At 44.2% G+C, this 22,692-nt stretch overlaps 2 protein-coding genes across 8 annotated transcripts in view; one reads left to right on the top strand and one right to left on the bottom strand.

The window, feature by feature from the left end:
* Window positions 1-22,358, bottom strand: part of ACACA (acetyl-CoA carboxylase alpha) — a 331,795-nt gene extending 309,437 nt beyond the window's left edge. Inside the window, exon 1 of one of the 3 annotated variants that reach the window (XM_054456897.2) lies at window positions 21,782-22,358. In XM_054456897.2, the coding sequence (XP_054312872.1) occupies window positions 21,782-21,819 (38 nt within the window). In that variant the 5' untranslated portion in view covers window positions 21,820-22,358. The remainder of the gene's footprint in view (window positions 1-21,781) is intronic. The other 2 variants (XM_063655503.1, XM_063655506.1) reach the window with 2 other exon arrangements.
* Window positions 22,359-22,384: 26 nt separating this feature from the next.
* Window positions 22,385-22,692, top strand: part of TADA2A (transcriptional adaptor 2A) — a 75,047-nt gene continuing 74,739 nt past the window's right edge. For 4 of the 5 annotated variants that reach the window (XR_010124524.1, XM_063655512.1, XM_054456884.2 and 1 more), the window contains exon 1: window positions 22,397-22,470. The gene's annotated coding sequence lies outside the window, so the exon portion shown is untranslated. Of the gene's footprint in view, window positions 22,471-22,692 lie in introns of all 5 variants that reach the window. The other variant, XM_054456886.2, reaches the window with a different exon arrangement.

Below are 22,692 nucleotides of genomic sequence, written 5' to 3'. Positions count from 1 at the left end.
AAGGCAGCTGTTAGTGTGACACAGCTTCCAACTCCTCTGTTATCTTCACAGCTGACTTCACACTCACTGGCCCTCAATAGCTTAGAGTGGGACTCCTGATCTCCTTGGTTGACGTTTATAAGGTTTTGTAATTTAGCTTCTGGTACCACATGTACCTATCCACACACTGCTGAAGGGAACTTGACCCTATGCATTCCAAAAGTCTTCCTCATAAGTTATCCCCAAGGGGTTCAGGGACTACAGACCATTAGTACCCAAGCAAAGTCTTCTGACAATCCAGAATTCCTAAGGTGGCTCTGATATTATATCATACTTTAATAGAGAGCTGCATACCTTTTGGACAAAGATTCCAGAGCAAAATAATTATGATAATGCTGTTTCTCACAGGAGAATAGCTATGAGTCAAATCTAACCTGCTTAAATAAGAGTTTGGTGAGAAAGTGAAACCACCTGATCTTGAATCAATGTTGAGGTGAAAAAGGAAATGTCAGGAGGGATAAGACAGGGTGAGGCCCTGCTTCTTTTCCTAAGAGTCTGAAACCATTCCATTTCATTTTGGTGAAATGTGCCTGTTTCTAAGAAATTCTGTTTTCTTAGTTCTCTGGTTAAAAAAAAAAACATAAACTGTATCCTTCTTTCTCTCACTTCAAGTGCTGTCCAAAAAGTGATTATCAAAACAATACCAACAGGGGAAAATCTCACCCTAAGGCTCGATTTAATATTCAAGTCCAGCCTGAAAGAGAACACATATAAAGCATGGATAATGAGGACATGTTTCAAAGAAGCTCCAAAGAACCTCTAGGGCCGGGCGTGGTGGCTCACGCCTGTAATCCCAGCACTTTGGGAGGCCAAGGTGGGTGGATCACCTGAGGTAAGGAGTTTGAGACCAGCCTGGCCAACATGGTGAAACCCGTCTCTACTAAACATACAAAAATTAGCCGGGCATGGTGGAGGGCACCTATAATCTCAGCTACTGGGGAGGCTGAGGCAGGAGAATCACTTGAACCCGGGAGGTGGAGGTTGCAGTGAGCCGAGATCTCACCATTGCACTCTAGCCTGAGCGACAGGAGCAAAACTCCATCTCAAAAAAAAAAAAAAAAAAAAAGAACCTCTAAATGTCCATAGAGCATACCTTGAAAATATAGCAGAGAGGAAAGAGCACTGAAGTTGGCATTTGGATGAATGAGTATATTATTTGCATCCTGCCACTAATCTACAATGTTGCCTCAAGTTTATTTTGCCATCTGTGACTTAGTTTGACAATAAAATAGGAAGAAAAAAAATGCCTGCTCTTTCCCAAGACCACTGGTGAGGATTAAAAGAATTATATACTTAGAAGCTCTTGGTCCAGAACTAATGCCTACATGCATCCTCACCCTTTCCAGCCTCACCCACCACTGAATGTCCCTTAATCCTGAAATATGAGATTTCCCGGGAGATAAAACCTATGGCAAAATCTGTGCTCATCAAGTCTTCTACAAGAGTATAATTGGAGGCCAGGCACGGTGGCTCAAGCCTGTAATCCTAGCACCTTGGGAGGCTGAGGTGGGCAGATGGCTTGAGGCCAGGAGTTTGAGACCAGCCTGGACAACATGGTGAAACCCATCTCTACTAAAAATACAAAAATTAGGCAGGCATGCTGGTGTGCACCTGTAATCTCAGCTACTCCAGAGGCTGAGGCACAAGAATTGCTTGAACCTGAGATTGAACCATTGCACTCCAGCCTGGGTGACAGAGCGAGACTGTCTCAAAGAAAAAAAAAGAGTATAATTTGGGTAACATTTGTACTGACTTTATAGAAATTCACAGACAGAATCAAAATTATTTTGCTTTGGGGACAATTTGTTTCCCCTGACAAAGCATAGACCCCTCTGAGGATTTTCTGACTCCCTAATCCATTAATAACTTCAAGTCCTCTATTCTCTTACCAGTGAAGATCTGTAAAAACAGAGATGGGAGAGATGGCAGAGGAGAAAGGAGAACTCCTGTGTGGGCTTTGGGATGTGGATCTGCAGATCACTTCAGAGCTGGGCACCATTTCTAGTGTCACCATTATAGACCAAGTTATACAAAACTTGATAAAACACTGTTTCTGTGGAAGTGCCAATTATTCCTGTGGAATTATTCGCTGTTTCTTTTCTTTTTCTTTTTTTTGAGATGGAGTTTCGCTCTGTTGCCCAGGCTGGAGTGCAATGGCACAATCTCAGCTCACTGCAACCTCTGCTTCCCGGGTTCAAACTATTCTCGTGTCTCAGCCTCCCCAGTAGCTGGGATTACAGGCATGCGCCACCACACCCAGCTAATTTTTGTATTTTTAGTAGAGATGGGGTTTCACCATATTGGTCAGGCTGTTCTCCAACTCCTGACCTCAAGTGATCCACCCGCGTCGGCCTCACAAAGTGCTGGGGTAAAAAGTCCAGGCATGAGCCACCGCGCCTAGCCTTATTTGCTGTTTCTATTGCAAGTTCTTTCTTATTAAGCTACCACACTTTGTTTTTATAATTATTAAAGTGCATTCTCGGCCGGGCGCAGTGGCTCACACCTGTAATCCCAGCACTTTGGGAGGCCGAGGCAGGCGGACCACGAGGTCAGGAGATGGAGACCATCCTGGCTAACAAGGCGAAACCCCGTCTCTACTAAAAAAAAAAAAAAAAAAAATTAGCCGGGTGTGGTGGCAGGCATCTGTAGTCCCAGCTACTCGGGAGGCTGAGGCAGGAGAATGGCGTGAACCCGGGAGGCGGAGCTTGCAGTGAGCCGAGATCGTGCCACTGCACTCCACCCTGGGCGACACAGCGAGACTCTGTCTCAAAAAATATGTATATATATAAAATATATAATAAAATAAATAAAGTACATTCTCATTATAAAAGCTTTTAGAAAATAACCAAAAGTATAAAGAATAAAAGTAATACCTAATCTCTCTTGCCAGAGATAATCATTAACACTGGTTAATATGTAATCAGTGGTTAATATATCTCTTTATGGACATTATAAATATATATACACATATAATAAAAAGACACATACACAACTTCATATTCTTCACACCACTTTAAATCTGTCTCTTTGGCTGGGCACAGTGGCTCATGCCTGTAATCCTTGTACTTTGAGAGGCCAAGGCAGGTGGATCACTTGAGTCAGGAGTTTGAGACCAGCCTGGTCAACCTGGTGAAACACCATCTTTACTAAAAATACAAAAAATTAGTTGGGCGTGGTGGCAGGTGCCTGTAATCCCAGCTACTCGGGAGGCTAAGGCAGAAGAATTGCTTGAACCCAGGAGGCTGAGGTTGTGGTGAGCTGAGATCATGTCACTGCACTCTAGCCTGGGTGACAAAGCAAGACTCCATCTCAAAAAAAAAAAAAAAAAAAAAAACTGTCTCTTCTTCTTGGCTAATATATTACTACTACATTTCAAGAAGTTGTGTTTATTTTCAAGTTTTAGAGGTGACTAGAAGCTGTTCCATCTTTTTTTAAATTTTAATTTTTTGAGATGGGGTTTCGCTCTTGTTGCCCAGGCTGGAGTGCAATGGCGTGATCTCGGCTCACCGCAACCTCCGCCTCCCGGGTTCAAGCCAATTCTCCTGCCTCAGCCTCCCAAGTAGCTGGGATTACAGGCATGCACCACCATGCTCGGCTAATTTTTGTATTTTTAGTAGAGACGAGGTTTCACCATGTTAGTCAGGCTGGTCTCAAACTCCCGACCTCAGGTGATCTGCCCACCTTGGCCTCCCAAAGTGCTGGGATTACAGGCGTGAGCCACCGTGCCCAGCCTGTTCCACCTTTTTAAAGGGTTGATGTCACCCCAATACTTTTTGATAGGCCCAAAAATTAAGATAGGTAGTTGCTTAGGGCAAAGAAGGTACATTCACAAAAACCTCCAATTTAAACTTTTTAAGTTATTGCTGAATGACATTAAGTAAACAGCCATATTTGCGTGTGTATTAAAAGCATTACTTTGTTAAACAGAAACACTTAAAATATACAACAGCCAGGTGCGGTAGCTCACGCCTGTAATCCCAGCACTTTGGAGGGCCGAGTCGGGTGGATCATCTGGGGTCAGGAGTTCGAGGCCAGCCTGGCCAAGATGGTGAAACCCCGTCTCTACTAAAAATACAAAAATTAGCTGGGTGTGGTGGCACATGCCTGTAATCCCAGCTACTCGAGAGGCTGAGGCAGGAGAATCGCTTGAACCCAGGAGGCAGAGGTTGCAGTGAGCTGAGATGGTGACACTGCACTCCAGTCTGGGTGATAGAGTGAGATTCCATCTCAAAAAAAAAAAAAAGATAAATATAAATAAAATATAAAACATATTTTGTATCTCTGTTTTGCCATTTCTTCATTTTTTAGATAAACCCATAATCTCAAAAATCAAAGTGACCTGGGACTTTGGATCTCTGAAAGGCCTGAACAAGCCATTAACATCCTTCCTTTTCTGTACTCCCAGGCTAGTGCAATGGTGGTTTCAGGAGTGGTACTGGCTTTAACCATTATTTCCTCATATCTCCTACCCCCTCCTATTAATATTTTGGATGCTTTCTAATCACTGCCCAGCAGATTCTGACCTAGAGCACTTTTCCTATGTCTATGTCTATAACTAGCCATTTTCCAAGAAAGAGTTGCTGCATGTACTTATGACTAAAGGCCAGAAGAAATCTTTTTATTTTTTGTTTGCCCTGGACAGGTTGAGAGTCCTATGATCCCTTCCTCCCCATCCCACTGATACTCCACTCCCACTCTCAAAAAGTATTCCATTTTCTGAGTTGACACAATGGCCCTCAGGTTGCCTTGAATTACTTATCTTCTTTATTATTATTATACTTTAAATTCTAGGGTACACGTGCACAATGTCCAGGTTTGTTACATATGTATACATGTGCCATGTTGGTTTGCTGCACCCATTAACTCGTCATTTACATTAGGTATTTCTCCTAATGCTATCCCTCCCCCACCCCCCCACCCCACGACAGGCGCTAGTGTGTGATGTTCCCAGCCCTGTGTCCAAGTGTTCTCATTGCTCAATTTCCACCTATGAGTGAGAACATGCGATGTTTGGTTTTCTGTCCTTGCAATATTTGCTCAGAATGATGGTTTCCAGCTTCATCCATGTCCCTACAAAGGACATGAACTCATCCTTTCTTATGGCTGCATAGTATTCCATAGTGTATATGTGCCACATTTTCTTAATCCAGTCAATTACTTATCTTCTTATATGTACTTACTGGTTCTTCTGCTTGAAGCCCAGTATCTGTGTTAATTTGTATATCTCTATATTACTTTGTATCAACAAAGCACCATGTTCATAGCAGATACTAAAAATATTTGTTGATAATGTCACACCACCAAATGGATAAGCTAAGGGTAGCATAGCTGACTTTCTAGAAGAGAATGAAGTAAGCTTTATTTTTACATCAAAGTTGCTATCAGTTACCAGGGAGATGCAAACCAGTAAAGGGTCATACTATAATTGTTGCTAACACTTGAATTCATCTCTTTAGACTTATTTTCCCTCACATTTCATTATCTGTTCCTTTTTCTCTTCCTCTTCATTATTACAACACTTTTCTTTTGTCTTTCCTTATTCAATGACCTGACTTGTCAGTGATCAAATTCTAAAAATTTCCCTCAATCTGAACTTCTAGTGAACTTCGATCCATGTTTACACTGAAATTTCAGATCCAAAAAGTCTTTCCTTTACCCCACCCTCCTTCACTTGGTGCAGTGTAGCAACAGGTGCACCTTGGACCGTAATTGAGGAAATTTCACTGGACTCTTGTGAATTTGCACCATCCAGTGGCTACAATTGCTAACTACATCCTCTGAAAAAAGGCAGTGGGCACAAATAAAAAAATGTAAAATAGGGGCTGGGCGCTGTGGCTCACGTCTGTAATCCCAGCACTTTGGGAGGCTGAGGCAGGTGGATCACAAGGTCAAGAGATCGAGACCATCCTGGCTAACACTGTGAAACCCCATCTCTACTAAAAATACAAAAAATTAGCTGGGCGTGGTGGCGCGTGCCTGTACTCCCAGCCACTCAGGAGCCTGAGGCAGGAGAATCACTTGAACCAGGGAGGCGGAGGTTGCAGTGAGCCGAGGTCGCACCACTGCACTCCAGCCTGGGTGACAGAACGAGACTCTGTCTCAAAAAAAAAAAAAAAAAAAAGTCTGGCCTCCTCTTCTAGCTGCTGTGTTATCACTTTTTTTTTTTTTGAGATGAAGTTTCGCTCTTGTTGCCCAGGCTGGAATGCAATGGTGCAATCTCAGCTCACTGCAACCTCCGCCTTCTGGGTTCAAGTGATTCTCCTGTCTCAGCCTCCCAAGTAGCTGGGATTACAGACATGCGCCACCATGCCCTGCTAATTTTGTATTTTTAGTAGAGATGTGGTTTCTCCATATTGGTCAGGCTGTCTCGAACTCCTGACCTGAGGTGATCCGCCCACCTCGGCCTCCAAAAGTGCTGGGATTACAGGCGTGAGCCACCATGCCCGGACTTTTTTTTTTTTTTTTTTTTTGAGACAGAGTCTCGCACTGTTGCCCAGGCTGGAGTGCAGTGGCACAATCTCGGCTCACTGCAACCTCCGCCTCCCGGGTTCAAGTGATTCTCCTGTCTCAGCCTCCTGAGTAGCTGGGATTACAGGTGCCCACCACCATGCCCAGATAATTTTTTGTATTTTTAGTAGAGACGGGGTTTCACCATGTTGGCCAGGCTGGTCTCGAACTCCTTACCTTGTGATTCGCCTGCCTCGGCCTCCCAAAGTTCTGAGATTACAGGCATGAGCCACCGCGGCCAGCCTGCGGTATCACTTTTTAACTCCTCTAACTCCCTCCCTCTGTTCTAGAAAGAAAAGAATTTGATTCGCATATCCATGCTTTCAATGAAATCCTTTCACTCCAATGAACTCATTCTTCCTGGTAGATTAATTTTAAGCCTTTTATCTCTAGCTATAGATAATAATAATAGCTAATATTTGATGCACATTTACTACGTAAGAATTAACGTCTTTGCTTTCTACTAAAGTAATGTTAGGAAAACAAGTGGGTTTAGGGAGCATATCATTGGCCTGAACTACCATATCCTCAGAATCTGTCTCCCCATACACTCTCTTGCCTCAGTTTAATCTGCATACAATTTTCCACATTGTAACCAGTTTTTCAAAATACAGATTTGATCTTGTTACTCTTTTGCTAAAAAACTTTCAGTGAATTCCCACTGCTATCAGGATAAAGTACAAAACCCTCAAGACGACTGCCAAGGCCCTAGATAATCTGCCTCTCTCCAGTCTCCTCTGCCCCACTCTTCCCCTTCTCTAGCTTCAGTGGCAATGGACTAGCTCCTTTCCTGCCTCAAGTCCTATGCTGCTCTGTCTGCCTGGAATATTGTTTCTACTCTCTCATCCCCTTTCCCCTTCTTCACTACTATTAGCCTGTTTAACTTTCCACTCTTCCTTCAGATATTGGCTCAATAGTCACCTCCTCAGTCTGACCTTCTAAACTCCATCAGATTCCTCTATACTGTTTTATAGTGTAAATTTCCTTCGTGGTATTCATCTGTTGGTAATTATGTGTTTCCGCAGTATTTCATTGATGCCTGGTTCTCTTATAGAGAGACAATGAATCTTACACTGTATTCCTAGGCCCAGGGCTATGTCTCACACTTTTGTAGCGACTTAGTAAATACGCGCCCTTAATGAAAAAACAGACAGAGGGGGATTGGGTTGGTCCTTTTCCCAGAATCTCTTTGTTTCAAGGTTCCAGATACCAGAAATTTAGAAGCCATTTTCTAGGTGCCCTTTCTTCTTTTACCGTGAGTCACCAGATTACTATTAAATACTACTGATCTTTTTCTCACTTACTCCTTTGAGGTAGTTACAATTACTACCTGCATTTTATAGAAGAGGAAGTTGAGGATCAGAAACTTGCCCGAGGTCATAGAGCTAGCAAGTGACATAACTAGGATTCCGACATAGGTAGGTAACTTCGAAATCTCCATACTCTTAACCACTACACATCACATAACCTCTATTTATGTCTTTCATTGATGTTTCTATTGAGTGGCTGATCTCTTTCTTATCTATTTCTAGGAGCTGCTTCTGCGTGTGTGTGTGTGTGTGTGTGAGAGAGAGAGATGGGGTCTCACTCTAGGAGCTGCTTTTGTGTGTGTGTGTGCCTGAGATGGGGTCTCACTCTAGGAGCTGCTTTTGTGTGTGTGTGTGTGTGTGTGTGTGTGTGTGAGATGGGGGTCTCACTCTGTTGTGCAGGCTAGAGCGCAGTGGCATGATCATGGCTCACTGCTCTAGGAGCTCTTTATATTTGATGATTAGCCATTTGTGATATGAGTAGCAAACATTTTTCCATTTATGTGGTTTTTGTTTTTGTTTGGTTTTTTTTTTTTTGGAGATGGAGTCTTGCTGTGACCCAGGCTGAAGTGCAGTGGCACAATCTTGGCTTACTGCAACCTACGCCTCCTGGGTTCAAGCAATTCTCCTGCCTCAGCCTCCCTAGTAGCTGGGATTACAGGCATGCACCACCACGCCTGGCTGATTTTTGTATTTTTAATAGAGACAGGTTTTCACCATGTTAGGCAGGCTGGTCTCGAACTCCTGACCTCAGATGACTCGCCCACCTTGGCCTCCCAAAGTTCTGGGATTACAGATGTGAACTACCGCACCCGGCCCAATTTATGTTTTGACATAGTATTTTTTTTTTTTTGCTGTACAGAAATTTTGAGTTTTGTATAGTCAAATTATTAACCTCTGTTTCTATGCCTTCTGTATTTTGAGCCATAGTTAGGAAGATTTTTGCTTCCCCATGTCAAAATTATGTAGGAATTCTCTCATATTCTCTTCTAATAGTTTTATAGTTCTTTTCTTTTTCTTTTTGAGACAGAGTCTTCCTCTGTCGCCCAGGCTGGAGTGCAGTGGCGCGATCTCGGCTCACTGCAACCTCTGCCACCCGGGTTCAAGCAATTCCCCTGTCTCAGTCTCCCGAGTAGCTGGGACTACAGGTGCACGCCACCACACCCAGCTAATTCTTGTATTTTTAGTAGAGACGGGGTTTCACTATATTGGTCAGGCTGGTCTCAAACTCCTGATCTCAGATGATCTACCAGCCTCGGCCTCCCAAAGTGCTGGGATTACAGCCGTGAGCCACCGCACCTGGTCTTTTTTTTTTCTTTAAATATTTAATCCACTTGAAATTAAAATTACATGGCAAGCACCATAATATTTCCTTTTTTTAGGGCCTAAATGGTCTTAATAATGCTCTGCTGACTACATTCCACCTCCATCTTTACTGCTACTTCTTTCCCTTAAATCTACTTCTCCCTTTCTGGATTAATGGGCTCCTCTCTGTCTTACCTGTTGTCATCCAAGTTTCTATTCTTCACTCTTCCTTCTTTTGTGTTTTTCCATTCAATGAGTTCAAGCAATCTTGTCTTCTCCTGTGGCTTCCAATTTGCCATCAATCTCTTGCTCACTCCCTCATCTATTTAACTCTGACCTGAATGTCCTCCTTGGCTTTTTTCTGTTTTTTTAGACGGAGACTCCCTCTGTCGCCCAGGCTGGAGTGCAGTGGCGCCATCTCGGGTCACTGCAACCTCCGCCTCCCAGGTTCAAGCGATTGTCCTGCCTCAGCCTCCTGAGTAGCTGGGATTACAGGTTCTCGCCACAATGCCTGGCTAATTTTTGTATTTTTAGTAGAGACGGGGTTTCACCATGTTGGCTAAGCTGGTCTCGAACTCCTGACCTCAAGTGATCCACCTGCCTCGGCCTCCTAAAGCGCTGGGATTACAGGTGTGAGCCACAGCACCCGACCTCCCTTGGCTTTTGAATCCATCTATTGAACAGTGCCTGTATATTGTACAGGCACCTGAAACTCAACATATCCAGAACAAAATCTCTCCTTTTCCCTTCATGTCTGTGCTTGGCCCTCTGCTGTCTCTCTCTGGGTGAGTAGCATCAGTATCCACATCAGCTGGACACCTGAGGACCATCTCTAATCCTACCACCTTCTTCTCTCTTCTCCCCCTAATTAATTATTTCTTAAATACCTTTAATCAATTTCTTCTTCCTCCTTCCCATTCCAATGATGTTCAGGCCCTCACTATCTCTTACTTGGACTGCTATAACTCCAGGCTTTGTATCTTGCCACTTCTCAATCCACACCACTGGTTGGAAAGATAAAGCCCAGATTAGTGATAGCATTGCTCCGCAATTCAAAATGCTTCACTGGTTCCCCATAGCCTTATAAATAAAGTATAAAGCCCTCTATAGTCTAATCTCTACCTGTGCAAGTTACTCTACTTTAGGAGGGGCCTTCCTGTATCTTACTCCCTGCACTCCAGTCACAAAGACCAAACTGGCCATGTTATTTCATATTTCTGGGCCTTATATAATTTGTTCTTTCCACTTGGAATTTCCTCCTCATTCTTCTCCAAGATTTAACTCATCACTTCATAGAGTTCTACCACTTAATTCTCCCTAAAATAAACTAATCTCTTCTTGGAGCTCTTAGTATCTCTAGCATATCTCTGTTACAGCACGTATAACTTTGTATCGTAATGTTTGTGTGCATATCTGTCTCCCCAACTGGACAGTGAGCTGCTTCTGGAGGGAACACCATTTTATTAGTCTTTGAATCCCTAGTACCTGGCACAGTCCTTGGCCTATAGTAGGACTCAATACTTACTAAATGAAGGAATGAACAACTAAGAATGCTCTAGAAGTTTCAAGCAAAAAGCCTTGGTGAAAGCTAGCAGGCTATCAAAAGGCCTCTCATGCTATTTTACAGGCTTAGAAACTCAAATTTTCCACACATAGAGAATAACCCCCTTATTAAGGAGCAGAATCACACTAAGCAAGCTCAAAGGTAAAATTGTCAATTAGTTTATTAGTTTATGAGAATTATGTCATATGTACAGAAATTATTAACTTACAATGAGAAATATAATTGTCATATGTACAGAAATACTATCCTTTGCATAACGCATGTTCTGAATCTGAAGGTAGTTCTATGAGGGAAGCCGAATCATTCATGCATCATTGTGTAACCCATGCATTCAAAAAGGGGGAGAAAAAAAGTCTTATTCTAAGGGGCAAAAAAATTTAATCTTTTTATGTACAAAGTATATATATATAGTACATAAACATATATATAGTTTATGGCATTAAAACTTTGTGGGGGAGAGGTATATGTCTAAAAAGGTTCTTTAGGGCTGGTAATAATGACTAAAAAAACTTGAAAAACATTAGTTTAATCCCTACAATAATTACTATTATTATTATTATTATTTTTTGAGATGGAGTCTCACTCTGTGGCCCAGGCTGCAGTGCTATGGCACGATCTCAGCTCACTACAACCTCTACCTCCAGGTTCAAGCTATTCTCCTGCCTCAGCCTCCCTAGTAGCTGGGATTACAGGCGTGCAGCACCACACCTGGCTGATTTTTGTATTTTTAATAGAGACAGGGTTTCACCATGTTGGCCAGGCTGGTCTCGAATTCCCGACCACGGGTGATCCACCCACCTCGGCCTCCCAAAGTGCTGGGATTACAGGCGTGAGCCACTGCATCCAGCCTACAATAATTTGTTGTTGTTGTTGTTGTTGTTGTTGAGAAGGAGTCTCGCTGTGTCACCCAGGCTGGAGTCCAACGGCGCCATCTCGGCTCACTGCAAGCTCCGCCTCCTAGGTTCAAGCGATTCTTCTGCCTCAGCCTCCCGAGTAGCTGGGATTACAGGCACGCGCCACCACGCCTGGCTAATTTTTGTATTTTTAGTAGAGACAGGGTTTCACCATGTTGGTAAGGCTGGTCTTGAATTCCTGACCTGATGATCCGCCCGCCTCGGCCTCCCAAAGTGCTGGGATTACAGGCGTGAGCTGCCCCGCCCGGCCTTACAATAATTACTTTTTAAGAAATTAGAGGCCAGGCACGGCGGCTCACGCCTGTAATCCCAGCACTTTGGGAGGCTGAGGCGGGCAGATCACCTGAAGTCAGGAGTTCAAGACCAGACTGGCCAACATGGAGAAACCCGCCTCTACTAAAAATAAAAATTAGCCCGACGTGGTGGCAGATGCCTGTAATCCCAGGTACTCGGGAGGCTGAGGCAGGAGAATCGCTTGAACCCGGGAGGCGGAAGTTGTGGTGAGTTGAGATTGCGCCACTGCACTCCAGCCTGGGCAACAAGAGCGAAACTGCATCTCAAAAAAAAAAAAGAAAAAAAAAAGAAGGCCGGGGGCGGTGGCTCACGCCTATAATCCCAGCACTTTGGGAGGCCGAGGCGGGTGCATCACGAGACCCAGGAGATCAAGACCATCCTGGCTAACACGGTGAAACCCTGTCTCTACTAAAAATACAAAAAATTAGCCGGGCATGGTGGCAGGTGCCTGTAGTCCCAGCTACTGGAGAGGCTGAGGCAGGAGAATGGCGTGAACCCAGGAGGCGGAGCTTGCAGTGAGCCGAGATCGCGCCGCTGCAATCCAGCCTGGGCGACGGAGTGAGACTCCATCTCAAAAAAAAAAAAAAAAGAAAAAAGAAGGCCGAGGGTGTTGGCTCATGCCTGTAATCCCAGCTCTTTGGGAGGCTGAGGTAGGTGGATCATCTGAGGTCAGGAGTTAGAGACCAGCCTGACCAACATGGTGAAACCCTGTCTCTCCTAAAAATACAAAAATTAGCCGGGTGTGCTGGCGCATGCCTGTAATCCCAGCTACTTAGGGGACTGAGGCAGGAGAATTGCTTGAACCCGGGAGGCAGAGGTTGCAGTGAGCCGGGACGGCACCACTGCACCCAGCCCGGGCAACAAGAGGGAGACTCCATCTCAAAAAAAGAAAAGAAATTAGAATAACAGGGGTTAGTTTTAAAATTTAAATATTAGATGGCATTAGTCTGATAAGTATCTCTATAATATAGTGGACTATAATGGGGTAATAATGCCTGAAATGCACTGGCCAAGGCTCTCTTCCTTGAATGGGCACTAAGTCAGCCTCAGCCCTCCCATTACTGTTCCATTACTGACTAACCTCTCTCTTTTTCAGGTTGATTCATTCTCCCTTTGGATATGCTATATATATTCTGTATTTTTCAGAGCCACTCTGTCTCCTAAACTAACTTTACGTATCTCTGCTGTGATCCATTACCTTCTGAGACGGTATAAAGTAGTGTCAGGGATTGTGGTAGTAGTCTGAATCTCCACTATGCTGCCTACTTACATTCTCTTAAGTATCAGCTTCTGCATCAGTAAAATGGGAGTAATACCACCTCCCTTAGAGGGTTTCTTAGGGATTAAATGACAGAATATATACAGAAAGCCTTGAATAGTAGCTATTTTCAGTACCAAGGGAAACCCTGCTGTGTCATTTTGAATAGTGTGTTTGTCAGTGCATGATTAAGTAGCAAAGGATTTCAGATAAACGCTTGTCTTTGGCATGATTATAGAATCCAGAAAATTAATAAAATAAACAGGCAAACGCTTTATGTGTTTGGCTGTGTAAAAATAACCAATTACAGTCATTTATGTAAACAATTTAACGTGTAGGGCCTAATTATCATGCAACACCATAACAATTACATGTATTATTAAATATGCATCAGATTAACCTTGTTGTTAAGTATTGATTACAATAAAAGTACTTACTCTGTACTCTAAGGAAGTCTTATAGTTAATTGCTAATAAAGCATAAGTTTGTTCACTATTTGCATTAATTAAATGAGACATAGCTCCTGAGTTTGCTCTCCATTTGAGGCAAGGCTGGATCCTCCATCCTATATTGCAACTACACATTTGTCCTGCGACCTGTGAGATAACATACACTTTCCTTAGTATTCTATAGTGAGGAAAATGCAGAAGAAACTGCCAGTAAAAAAAATTCTGTTTAATTGGCTGTTGTTCTTGAAACCTACAGGTTTCCAGTAGATAACAGTTTTTGATTTAAACAATGAAAAATTCTATGCTGAGCACTAGTTAACCTACGTAGAACAACTTCTAAATAAGCCCCAGGATCATCCTGTGGAGCACTTCTATAAATAAAATTATATTTGACTCCCACCATGAACAAGGTAGTAGTAAACATACATATATCATCCCACCCCCCCCTTTTTTTTTTTTAGACTGAGTCTCCCTCTGTCCCCCAGGCTAGAGTGGGGAACAGAGTGACCATGCCTCACTGCAACCTCTGCCTCCTGGATTCAAGTGATTCTCATGCCTCAGCCTCCCAGGTAGCTGGGATTACAGGTGCATGCCACCATGCCCAGCTAGTTTTTGTATTTTTAGTAGAGCCACAGTTTCACCATGTTGGCCAGGCTAGTCTCGAACTACTGACTTCAAGTGACCCACCCACATCAGCCTCTCAAAGTGCTGGGATTACAGGTGTGAGCTGCTGCATCGGGCTTTCATCATATCCTTATGAAACGCTTATGAATTAGACATTATTATTTTCATTTTACATAGGAGGAGAAAAGAGATGCAGGAAGATAATAACTTCCCTAAATTCTTTTTTTTTTTTAGATGGAGTTTCACTCTTGTTGCCCAGGCTGGAGTGCAATGGTGGGATCTCGGCTCACGGCAACCTCTGCCTCCTGGGTTCAAGCGATTCTCCTGCCTCAGCCTCCCAAATAGTTGGGATTATAAGCATGCACCACCATGCCCGGCTAATTTTTTATATTTTTAGTAGAGATGGGGTTTCACCATGTTGGCTAGGCTGGTCTCGAACTCCTGATCTCAAGTGATCCGCCCGCCTTGGCCTCCCAAAGTGCTGGGATTATAGGCGTGAGCCACCGCACCAGGCCCTAAATTCTTAAAGGTGATAAGGAGTGGAGACAGAATTCAAATTCAGGAAAGTTTCAAAGTCCATGCTTGCTTTTTCAATTATATTAAACGATGCCAAGTTCCTTGCATATTCCAAACATTTATTGGGCACCTGTTGGTTGCACAAGAGTATACACTGCCTGTCACCAAATGATGCAAAATAATTTAGGAGCCTGTTTTGGCAGTCACAAGGTGGAGGTCCTGTACATTAGGCAGAAAAGTATGCAGCTAGGCAGCCTAGTAGGCATTTTAAAATTGTCTAATAAACCGAGCCACTTAGCAACGATATATTTCTAGTTCACCTAATGTTTTGGGTTCTGCCCAAAGGCTGGTGACTCATGAGACAGATATTCCGCACTCTGTGTACATGAGAAAGAAGTCAGTAAGGTGAGGAAGAAGCAGAAGAGATGGGTAATGAAGGCCTGGATTCACGAAAACTGTTTAATGGCCATGGCATTATGAAAATCCTGATACCAGCCAACTCTTGAGTGTTAAATAATGAGAGTCAGTTTATTAGTTATATTTGGACAGATCTGGTTTTTTGCTTTATTTTTATAAATAATATTCTAAGAAATATATTTTATTTAATTTACTTATGGCATATTTAAACGTTTTTTGGCAAATAAAAATTGTGTATATTCATGATGTACAACATGTGTTGATAGATGTACTCATTGTGGAATGGCTAAATCAAGCTAACTAACAAATCCATTACTGCAAATATATACCCATTACCGCAAATACTTATTTTTTTGTGTGGTAAGAACAACTAAAATCTACTCTCTTAGCAATTTTCAAGCATATATATTTTTGTTTGTTTGTTTTTGTTTTTGTTTTTGAGACAGGGTCTTGCTCTGTTGCCCAGGCTGGAGTACAGTGATGCAATCTTGGCTCACTGCAACCTCTGCCTCCCGGGTTCAAGTGATTCTCATGCCTCAGCCTCCTGAGTAGTTGGGATTACAGGCATGCACCACAACGCCTGGCTAATTTTTGTATTTTTAGTAGAGATGGGGTTTCACCATGTGGGCCAGGCTGGTCTCAAACTCCTGACCTCAGATGACCCACCCACCTCAGCCTCCCAAAGTCCTGGGATTTCAGGTGTGAGCCACAGTGCCTGGCCTCAAGTATATATTTTTAACTATAATCATCATGTAGTATAATAGATCTCCTGCACTTATTCCTGCTGTCTAACTGAAATTTTGTATCATTTGGCCAAAATCTTCCAATTCTTTCTCTCTCATCCCCTGGTAACCACCATTCTGCTACTTCTACAAGCTTGACTTTTTTAGATGCCACACATAAGTGAGATTAAGCAGTATTTGTCTTTCTGTGCCTGGCTTATTTCACTTAGCATAATGTCCTCCAGGTCCATCTATGTTGCTGCAAATGACAGGATTTCCTTATTTTTTAAGGCAGAACAGTATTCTATTTTGTGTGTGTGTGTGTGTGTGTGTGTGTGTGTGTGTGTGTGTGTGTGTGTGTGTGTGTGTGTGTGTATACATACATATATCTCTCTCACATTTTCTTTATTCATTCATCCATTGGTGTACATGTAGGCTGTTTCCATGTCTTGGCTATGGTGAATAATGCTGCAATGGATATGAGAGTACAGATACCTTGACATGCGGATTTCATTTCCTTTGGATATATACCCAGAAGTGGATTATTGGATCATATGGTAGTTCCATTTAAAAATTTTTAAGGAACCTCCATACTATTTTCCAAAATGGCTGTACTAATTTACATTCCCACTGACAGTGTACAGGGTTTTTTCTCCACATCCTTGCCAATTCTTATCTCGCTTTTTCATAATAATCATTCTGACAGGTGTGAGGTGATATCTCATGGTGGTTTTAATTCACATTTCTCTGATGATTAGTGATGTTGAACATTTTTTTCACATACCAGTTAGCTATTTGCATGTCTTTTTCTTTTTTTTTTGAGACAGAGTCTCGCTGTTGCCCAGGCTGGAGTGCAATGGTGCGATCTTGGCTCACTGCAACCTCCGCCTCCTGGGTATGATTCTCCTGCCTCAGCCTCCTAAGTAGCTGGGAATACAAGCGCCCGCCACCACGCCCAGCTAATCTGTGTTTTTTTAGTAAAGACAGGGTTTCACCGGGTTGGCCCGGCTGGTCTTGAACTCCTGACCTCAGGTGATCCACCTGCCTTGGCCTCCCATGCTACTTGCATGTCTTCTTTTGAGCAATGTCTTTTCAGGCCCTTGTCCACTTATCTGATGTAGGGGTCGTGAATATTTTCTCCCATTCTGTAGGTTGTCTCTTTACCATTTTTTTTTTTCCAGACGAGGTCTCACTCTGTTGCCCAGGCTGGAGTAAAGTGGCACAATCATGTGTCACTACAGCCTCAACTGTCTGAGCTCAAGTGATTCTCCCACCTCAGCCTCCCAAGTAGCTGGGACCACAGGCGTGTGCTACCATGCCCAGCTAATTTTTTGATTTTTTTGTAGAGTTGAACTCTCACTAAGTCACCCAGTTTAGTCTCGAACTCCTGAGCTCAAGCAATCTTCCCATCTAAGACTGTCAAAGTGTTGGGATTACAGGCATGAGCCACAGCACCAGGCCAGAAACTCTACGTTTGATTCTAACCACAGCAGCTTAGCAGCTGAGGACAAACTGTTGGGATATTTTGGTCTCAGTCAATGGCAGCCAGGTTACCAACCCTGACAAGATACAAGTTTTCTTCGTTGGGTTCCTGGTACAAAAGTCAACCTTTTCAGTTAGTTATGAATGAAAGGGCATGAAGATTGTGCTATTAGTTTATCCTGAAGGTCAATCTTCAAAAATACTGGTTCAACATGAATTTGGATATTATTAATATAAATTTATGGCTTAAAGAGGACAAAAGGTGTTTTTTCAGGTTCCTTTACAGAGATATTTAGTGAGGGAACAAGGCACTTAGTCATCTTTGCTATGACAGGTTAAATACGAGGTGTACTGGGAACATGTAAGAGGGTGACTTAACTCAGCCATTGGGGGGTCAGGAGACGTGTTCCTAAGGAAGTGATGTCTAAGTGAGGTAGGCAGTACCTTGGCAAAAAAAAGCTTGAAGTTAAGAGTGCATATGAGAAATGAAGGTATGTCCGCCTGGCTGGCAAATGGAGTCTAAGATGGGGCAGTGATGATAAAGATATAGGAAGATGCTAGATCTGGAACGGCCTTCTAAAAAGAATGACAATATAAATTTATTGTACAAATGGAGGCACTACTGAGAGTGAAACCAGGCAATATTAACACTTAGGTAGGGACAACAGATGTAAACCAGGCTATTCTCAGCAAATCAGAAATTATGGTCACCCCACTTGTAAGTCACATTCAGGTGCTTGGACTTTCAGTGAAAGCATAGAGTATATATCTTCCACATTTTGCCTAAGTGACTTCATTCTTTTTTTTTTTTGAGACAGAGTTTCGCTCTGTTGCCCAGGCTGGAGTGTAGTGGCAGGATCTCGGCTCACTGCAAGCTCTGCCTGCCGGGTTCACGCCATTCTTCTTCCTCAGCCTCCTGAGTAGATGGGACTACAGGCGCCAGCCACCACACCTGGCTAATTTTTTGTATTTTTAGTAGAGATGGGGTTTCACCGTGTTAGCCAGGATGGTCTCGATCTCCTGACCTCGTGATCCGCCCGCCTCAGCCTCCCAAAGTGCTGGGATTACAGGCGTGAGCCACTGCACCCAGCCAGTGACTTCATTTTTACTTTTGCCTTTACTTGCTCATTTCACAAATATTTGAGGATACACTTCAGAGCACTGAGGTTATAAAGACAACAGTGTCTGTTCTCAAGGTCTGTCTAGGTAAGACACACAGCCAAATAAACAATTCTAATACAGTTATACAGTTTTAGTTCTGACGCCTCCAGTGAGCTGTAGACTTGTATTTGTCATTTCCAGTCAGAACGCAAAACACAGATCCAAAACAGAACTTTCAATTTCTCCTCCAAATCTGTTCTTCCTTCAGCTGGTCGTGTAAGTGATGCCACTACCACATCCACTTAAGACAAAAACCCAGAGGAGCGCTGCCTTAATCAGTAATCAGTGTTACCCTTCTTCTCACTGTGCATTTTAATTTCGCCACATCTTTTTTTTTTTTTTGATACGGTGTCTCACTCTGTCACCTAGGCTGGAGTGCAGTGGTGTGATACTGGGTCAATGCAGCCTCAACCCTCTGGGCTCAAGCGATCCTCTCACCTCAGCCTCCTAAGTAGCTGGGACTACAGGCATGCGCCACTACGCCTGGCTAATTTTTGCAATTTTTGTAGAAACGAAGTTTCACCATGTTGCCCAGTTCTCGTGCCTCCTTGAACTCCTGAACTCAGGCAATCTGCCTACCTTGGCTTCCCAAAATGCAAGGATCCCAGGGGTGAGGCACCGTGTCCTGCCCTCTCCACATCTTTCTTAAGCACACTGACTAAATTGGTCTAAGTAGAGCCTAACATCAACTGAAGGGAGAGGGTAATTTCCAGGTACTTGAATGCTATGATTTTTGTTTTTTGTTTTTGAGACAGACTCTTGCTCTGTTGAAAGGCTGGAGGGCAGTGGTGCGATTTCAGCTCACTGCAACCTCCACCTCCAGGGTTCAAGCAATTCTTGCGCCTCCCAAGAAGCTGGGATTACAGGCATGCGCCACCACACCCAGCTAATTGTTGTATTTTTAGCAGAGATGGGTTTTCGCCATGTTGCCCAGGCTGATCTTGAACTACTGGCCTCAAATGATCCACCTGCCTTGGCCTCCCAAACTGCTGGGATTACAGGCATGAGCCACTGTGCCTGGCCCCTGAATGCTATGCTTTTAACGACTAGATCTCAGTATTATGTGGGACTAATTTTTCTACAGTATTACAACACTGATTACTGATATTCATTATTGACAATCATGACATCCAGATCTGGATATTTACCTTAGCTAGTCTCAAAATTTGAGTTTCAATAAGAAAGACACAGATATGTCCTAAATGACTGATCCCACTTCCACTATGTGAAGTTGAGAGTGGTTGTAAAGCTGTACAGCTATAGGTGAAACACTAATGTTAATCAACTATCTGTTGAACAACTACCGTGTAAAAGGACAATTTATGCCTTAGAGAGCAATTTAAAATTTTTTCAGAGATGGGGGTCTTGATACGTTGCCTAGGCTGGTCTCAAACTTGGGCTCAATACATCCTCCTGCCTCAGTCTCTCAAGTAGCTGGGATTACAGGTACACACCACTTCACCAGGCAAAGGACAGTTTTAATATTTCTACCATCCATTCTCCACACAGCTGCCACAGTGATCCTTTTTTTTTTTTTTTTTTTTGAGACGCAGTTTCACTCTGTTGCCTAGGCTTGAGTGTAGTGGCACAATCTTGGCTCACTGCAACCTCCACCTCCCGGGTTCAAGTGATTCTCCTACCTCAGCCTCCCGAGTAGCTGGAATTACAGGCGCCCGTCACCATGCCCAGCTAATTTTTTTTGTATTTTTAGTAGAGATGAAGTTTCACCATGTTGAACAGGCTGGTCTCAAACTTCTAACCTCAAGTGATCCGCCTGCCTTGGCCTCCCAAAGTGATGGGATTACAGGTGTGAGCCACCACTCCCGGCCCACAGTGATCCTTTTACAGCAAAGCTACTCCTTTGGTCTCAACCCTTCGTCATATTCTGTCACTTCCCAATAAAATCCAAACCTTATCAGATGATACATGATCTGCCTATGATTTCCATCTAATTTCTCTCATTTGCTGTGCTCCAGCCACACTGGTCTTGCCCTTTTTCCATGCCAAACAAATCCCCATTTCAGGGCCACTGCACTTGCTGCTTCTCTTCTAGGATAGTTTCCCTCTAGAAATCCATGTAGTTCCTTCTCTCACTAAATGATCAGATATTTGTTTATGTGCCTCCTTAGCTAAAAGGCCTTCCTTATCTACCCTAACTAAAAGAGAATTCCCCACATCACTCTTATCCTTTTATCCTGATTTATTTTTCCATAAAACTTGCCACATTACTGGGCATTATCTATTATTTAGTAATGGGTATATTGCTTATTGACAGTCTTCCCTACTATAATATGAGCTCCATGAGGCAGAGACTTTGTTTTGTTCACTGCTGAATTCCCAGCACCTACAACAAGCCTACTCACTAAACATTTGTTGAATTAATGAATCTTCAGGATACATCAAATGTAAAATATCCTATCATATATTTATTGATGTGATGCATAGGAAAATGTCTGGAAGGGTACATACCAAAATGTTAATTATTTATTTAACCTGGTGGGAGGTGGTTTTTCTTTTCTTTTCTTTTCTTTTTTGTGTGACAGAGTTTCGCTCTTGTTGCCCAGGCTGGAGTAGAATGGCAAGATCTTGGCTCATTGCAACCTCTGCCCCCAGGGTTCAAGCGATTCTACTGCCTCAGCCTCCCAAGTACTGGGATTACAGGTGCCTGCCACCACGCCCGCTTAATTTTTTGTATTTTTAGTAGAGACACGATTTCACCATGTTGGTCAGGCTGGTCTAGAACTCCAGACCCTGTGATCCGCCCGCCTCGGCCTGCCAAAGTGCTGGAATTACAGGCGTGAGCCACCGCGCCCGGCAGGGCTTTTTTTTTTTTAGAATGAACTTGTATTATGCATATACCAAAAAAGAATGAAAGGGTTCACACAGGCATAAAGTGTAAGTGAATTCTAAAAAACGGTTGAGCAAATTTATCAAAGGCAGACTTCTAAATAGATGTTAACAGTTATATAGTTCAGATAAACCATGGTTTGAATTCCCTTCCCCAGTACTTCCTAGCAGTGTGATCCCAAGTTATTTATGTGTCAGTGCCTAGATTTCTTCACCTGGAAAATGGGGATAACAACAGGTGCCTACCTCACAAGTTTTAAATGAGACCGTGTGTGTAACCTGCTTTGTGCAATGTCTGGCATGCAATAAGTACTCGACAAATGGCAGCTATTAGAATCATCATTAACAGCAGTAATAGGAGATGTTAGGACATACCTAGCCCTCAAGATTGACATCAGAGTAGACCACCACATCCTCTCACCATTGCGCCTCAATTTGGGCCTCTGAAGCCCAAAGAGGGGATGGTTCTTTCCAAAGAAGACAATTTCGACGTTCCAGAAGCATCTGATTGAAACGCACCCTCTTCACCCCTTAAAATCAGTCTGGTTCATCCACGAGCAGCCCTTCGGGGCCCGGACTGGAGAGGCAGCCACGGCTCGCCGTCCCTGGGCCCAGTTCCCTCAGCCTCAATTTCCCTTGCTGCAACAGGGGTGGAGGTGGGAACGTTATCCCCAAACCCAGGCAGTCCCGGCTCGGCCCGCCTCACCGCACTCCGGAGGGGACCAAACAGCCCCACGCGCCGGGAAGCCTCAGGCAACAGGCCATGCACCACACGGGCAAAGTGATTACTGGTCGGATCAAAAGTCAGGCAAGCGGCTCAGCCCCATCCTCCCAGTTCTCGGGCACGGGGACAGCAGCGGGCGCAGGGCAGGGACCGGGAAAAGGCCAAGGGGGCGGTGGCGGGCGCTCGGCAGCCGGTGGGGCCCTCCACGGCCGAGGGGCGGAGGCGGCGGGCGCGCGGCACACGGCGAGCTCGCCACTACGCCGCCCGGGGGCGCGCACGCAAAGCCCGGAGGCGCGTGCGACCGGCGGCTCCTTGGCGCGGATTAGGGGGACTCGGCGAGGTGAGGCGCCACGCAGCGCTGGGCGGGCGGGTGGCGGGGCGCGAGCCCCTCTAGCGGGACTAGGGGGAAGCGGGGGGCCACGAGGTGCGGCGGGGGAGGAGGCGTGGGCTGCGGGCCCTGGTGGCGGGCTTGACGCGGCGGGCTGGCTGCCTGGCGGCCTGGCGGGCGGCGCCGGGCCTCGCCGCTCTGTGGGGGAGGGCGGTTCGGGACCCGGCCTGACCC

Source organism: Pongo pygmaeus, chromosome 19 (genome assembly GCF_028885625.2).
Source record: "Pongo pygmaeus isolate AG05252 chromosome 19, NHGRI_mPonPyg2-v2.0_pri, whole genome shotgun sequence".
Taxonomy (NCBI): domain Eukaryota; kingdom Metazoa; phylum Chordata; class Mammalia; order Primates; family Hominidae; genus Pongo; species Pongo pygmaeus.
The sequence above is the reverse complement of the archived record's forward strand: the minus strand, read 5'-3'. Positions and strand labels throughout refer to the sequence as shown.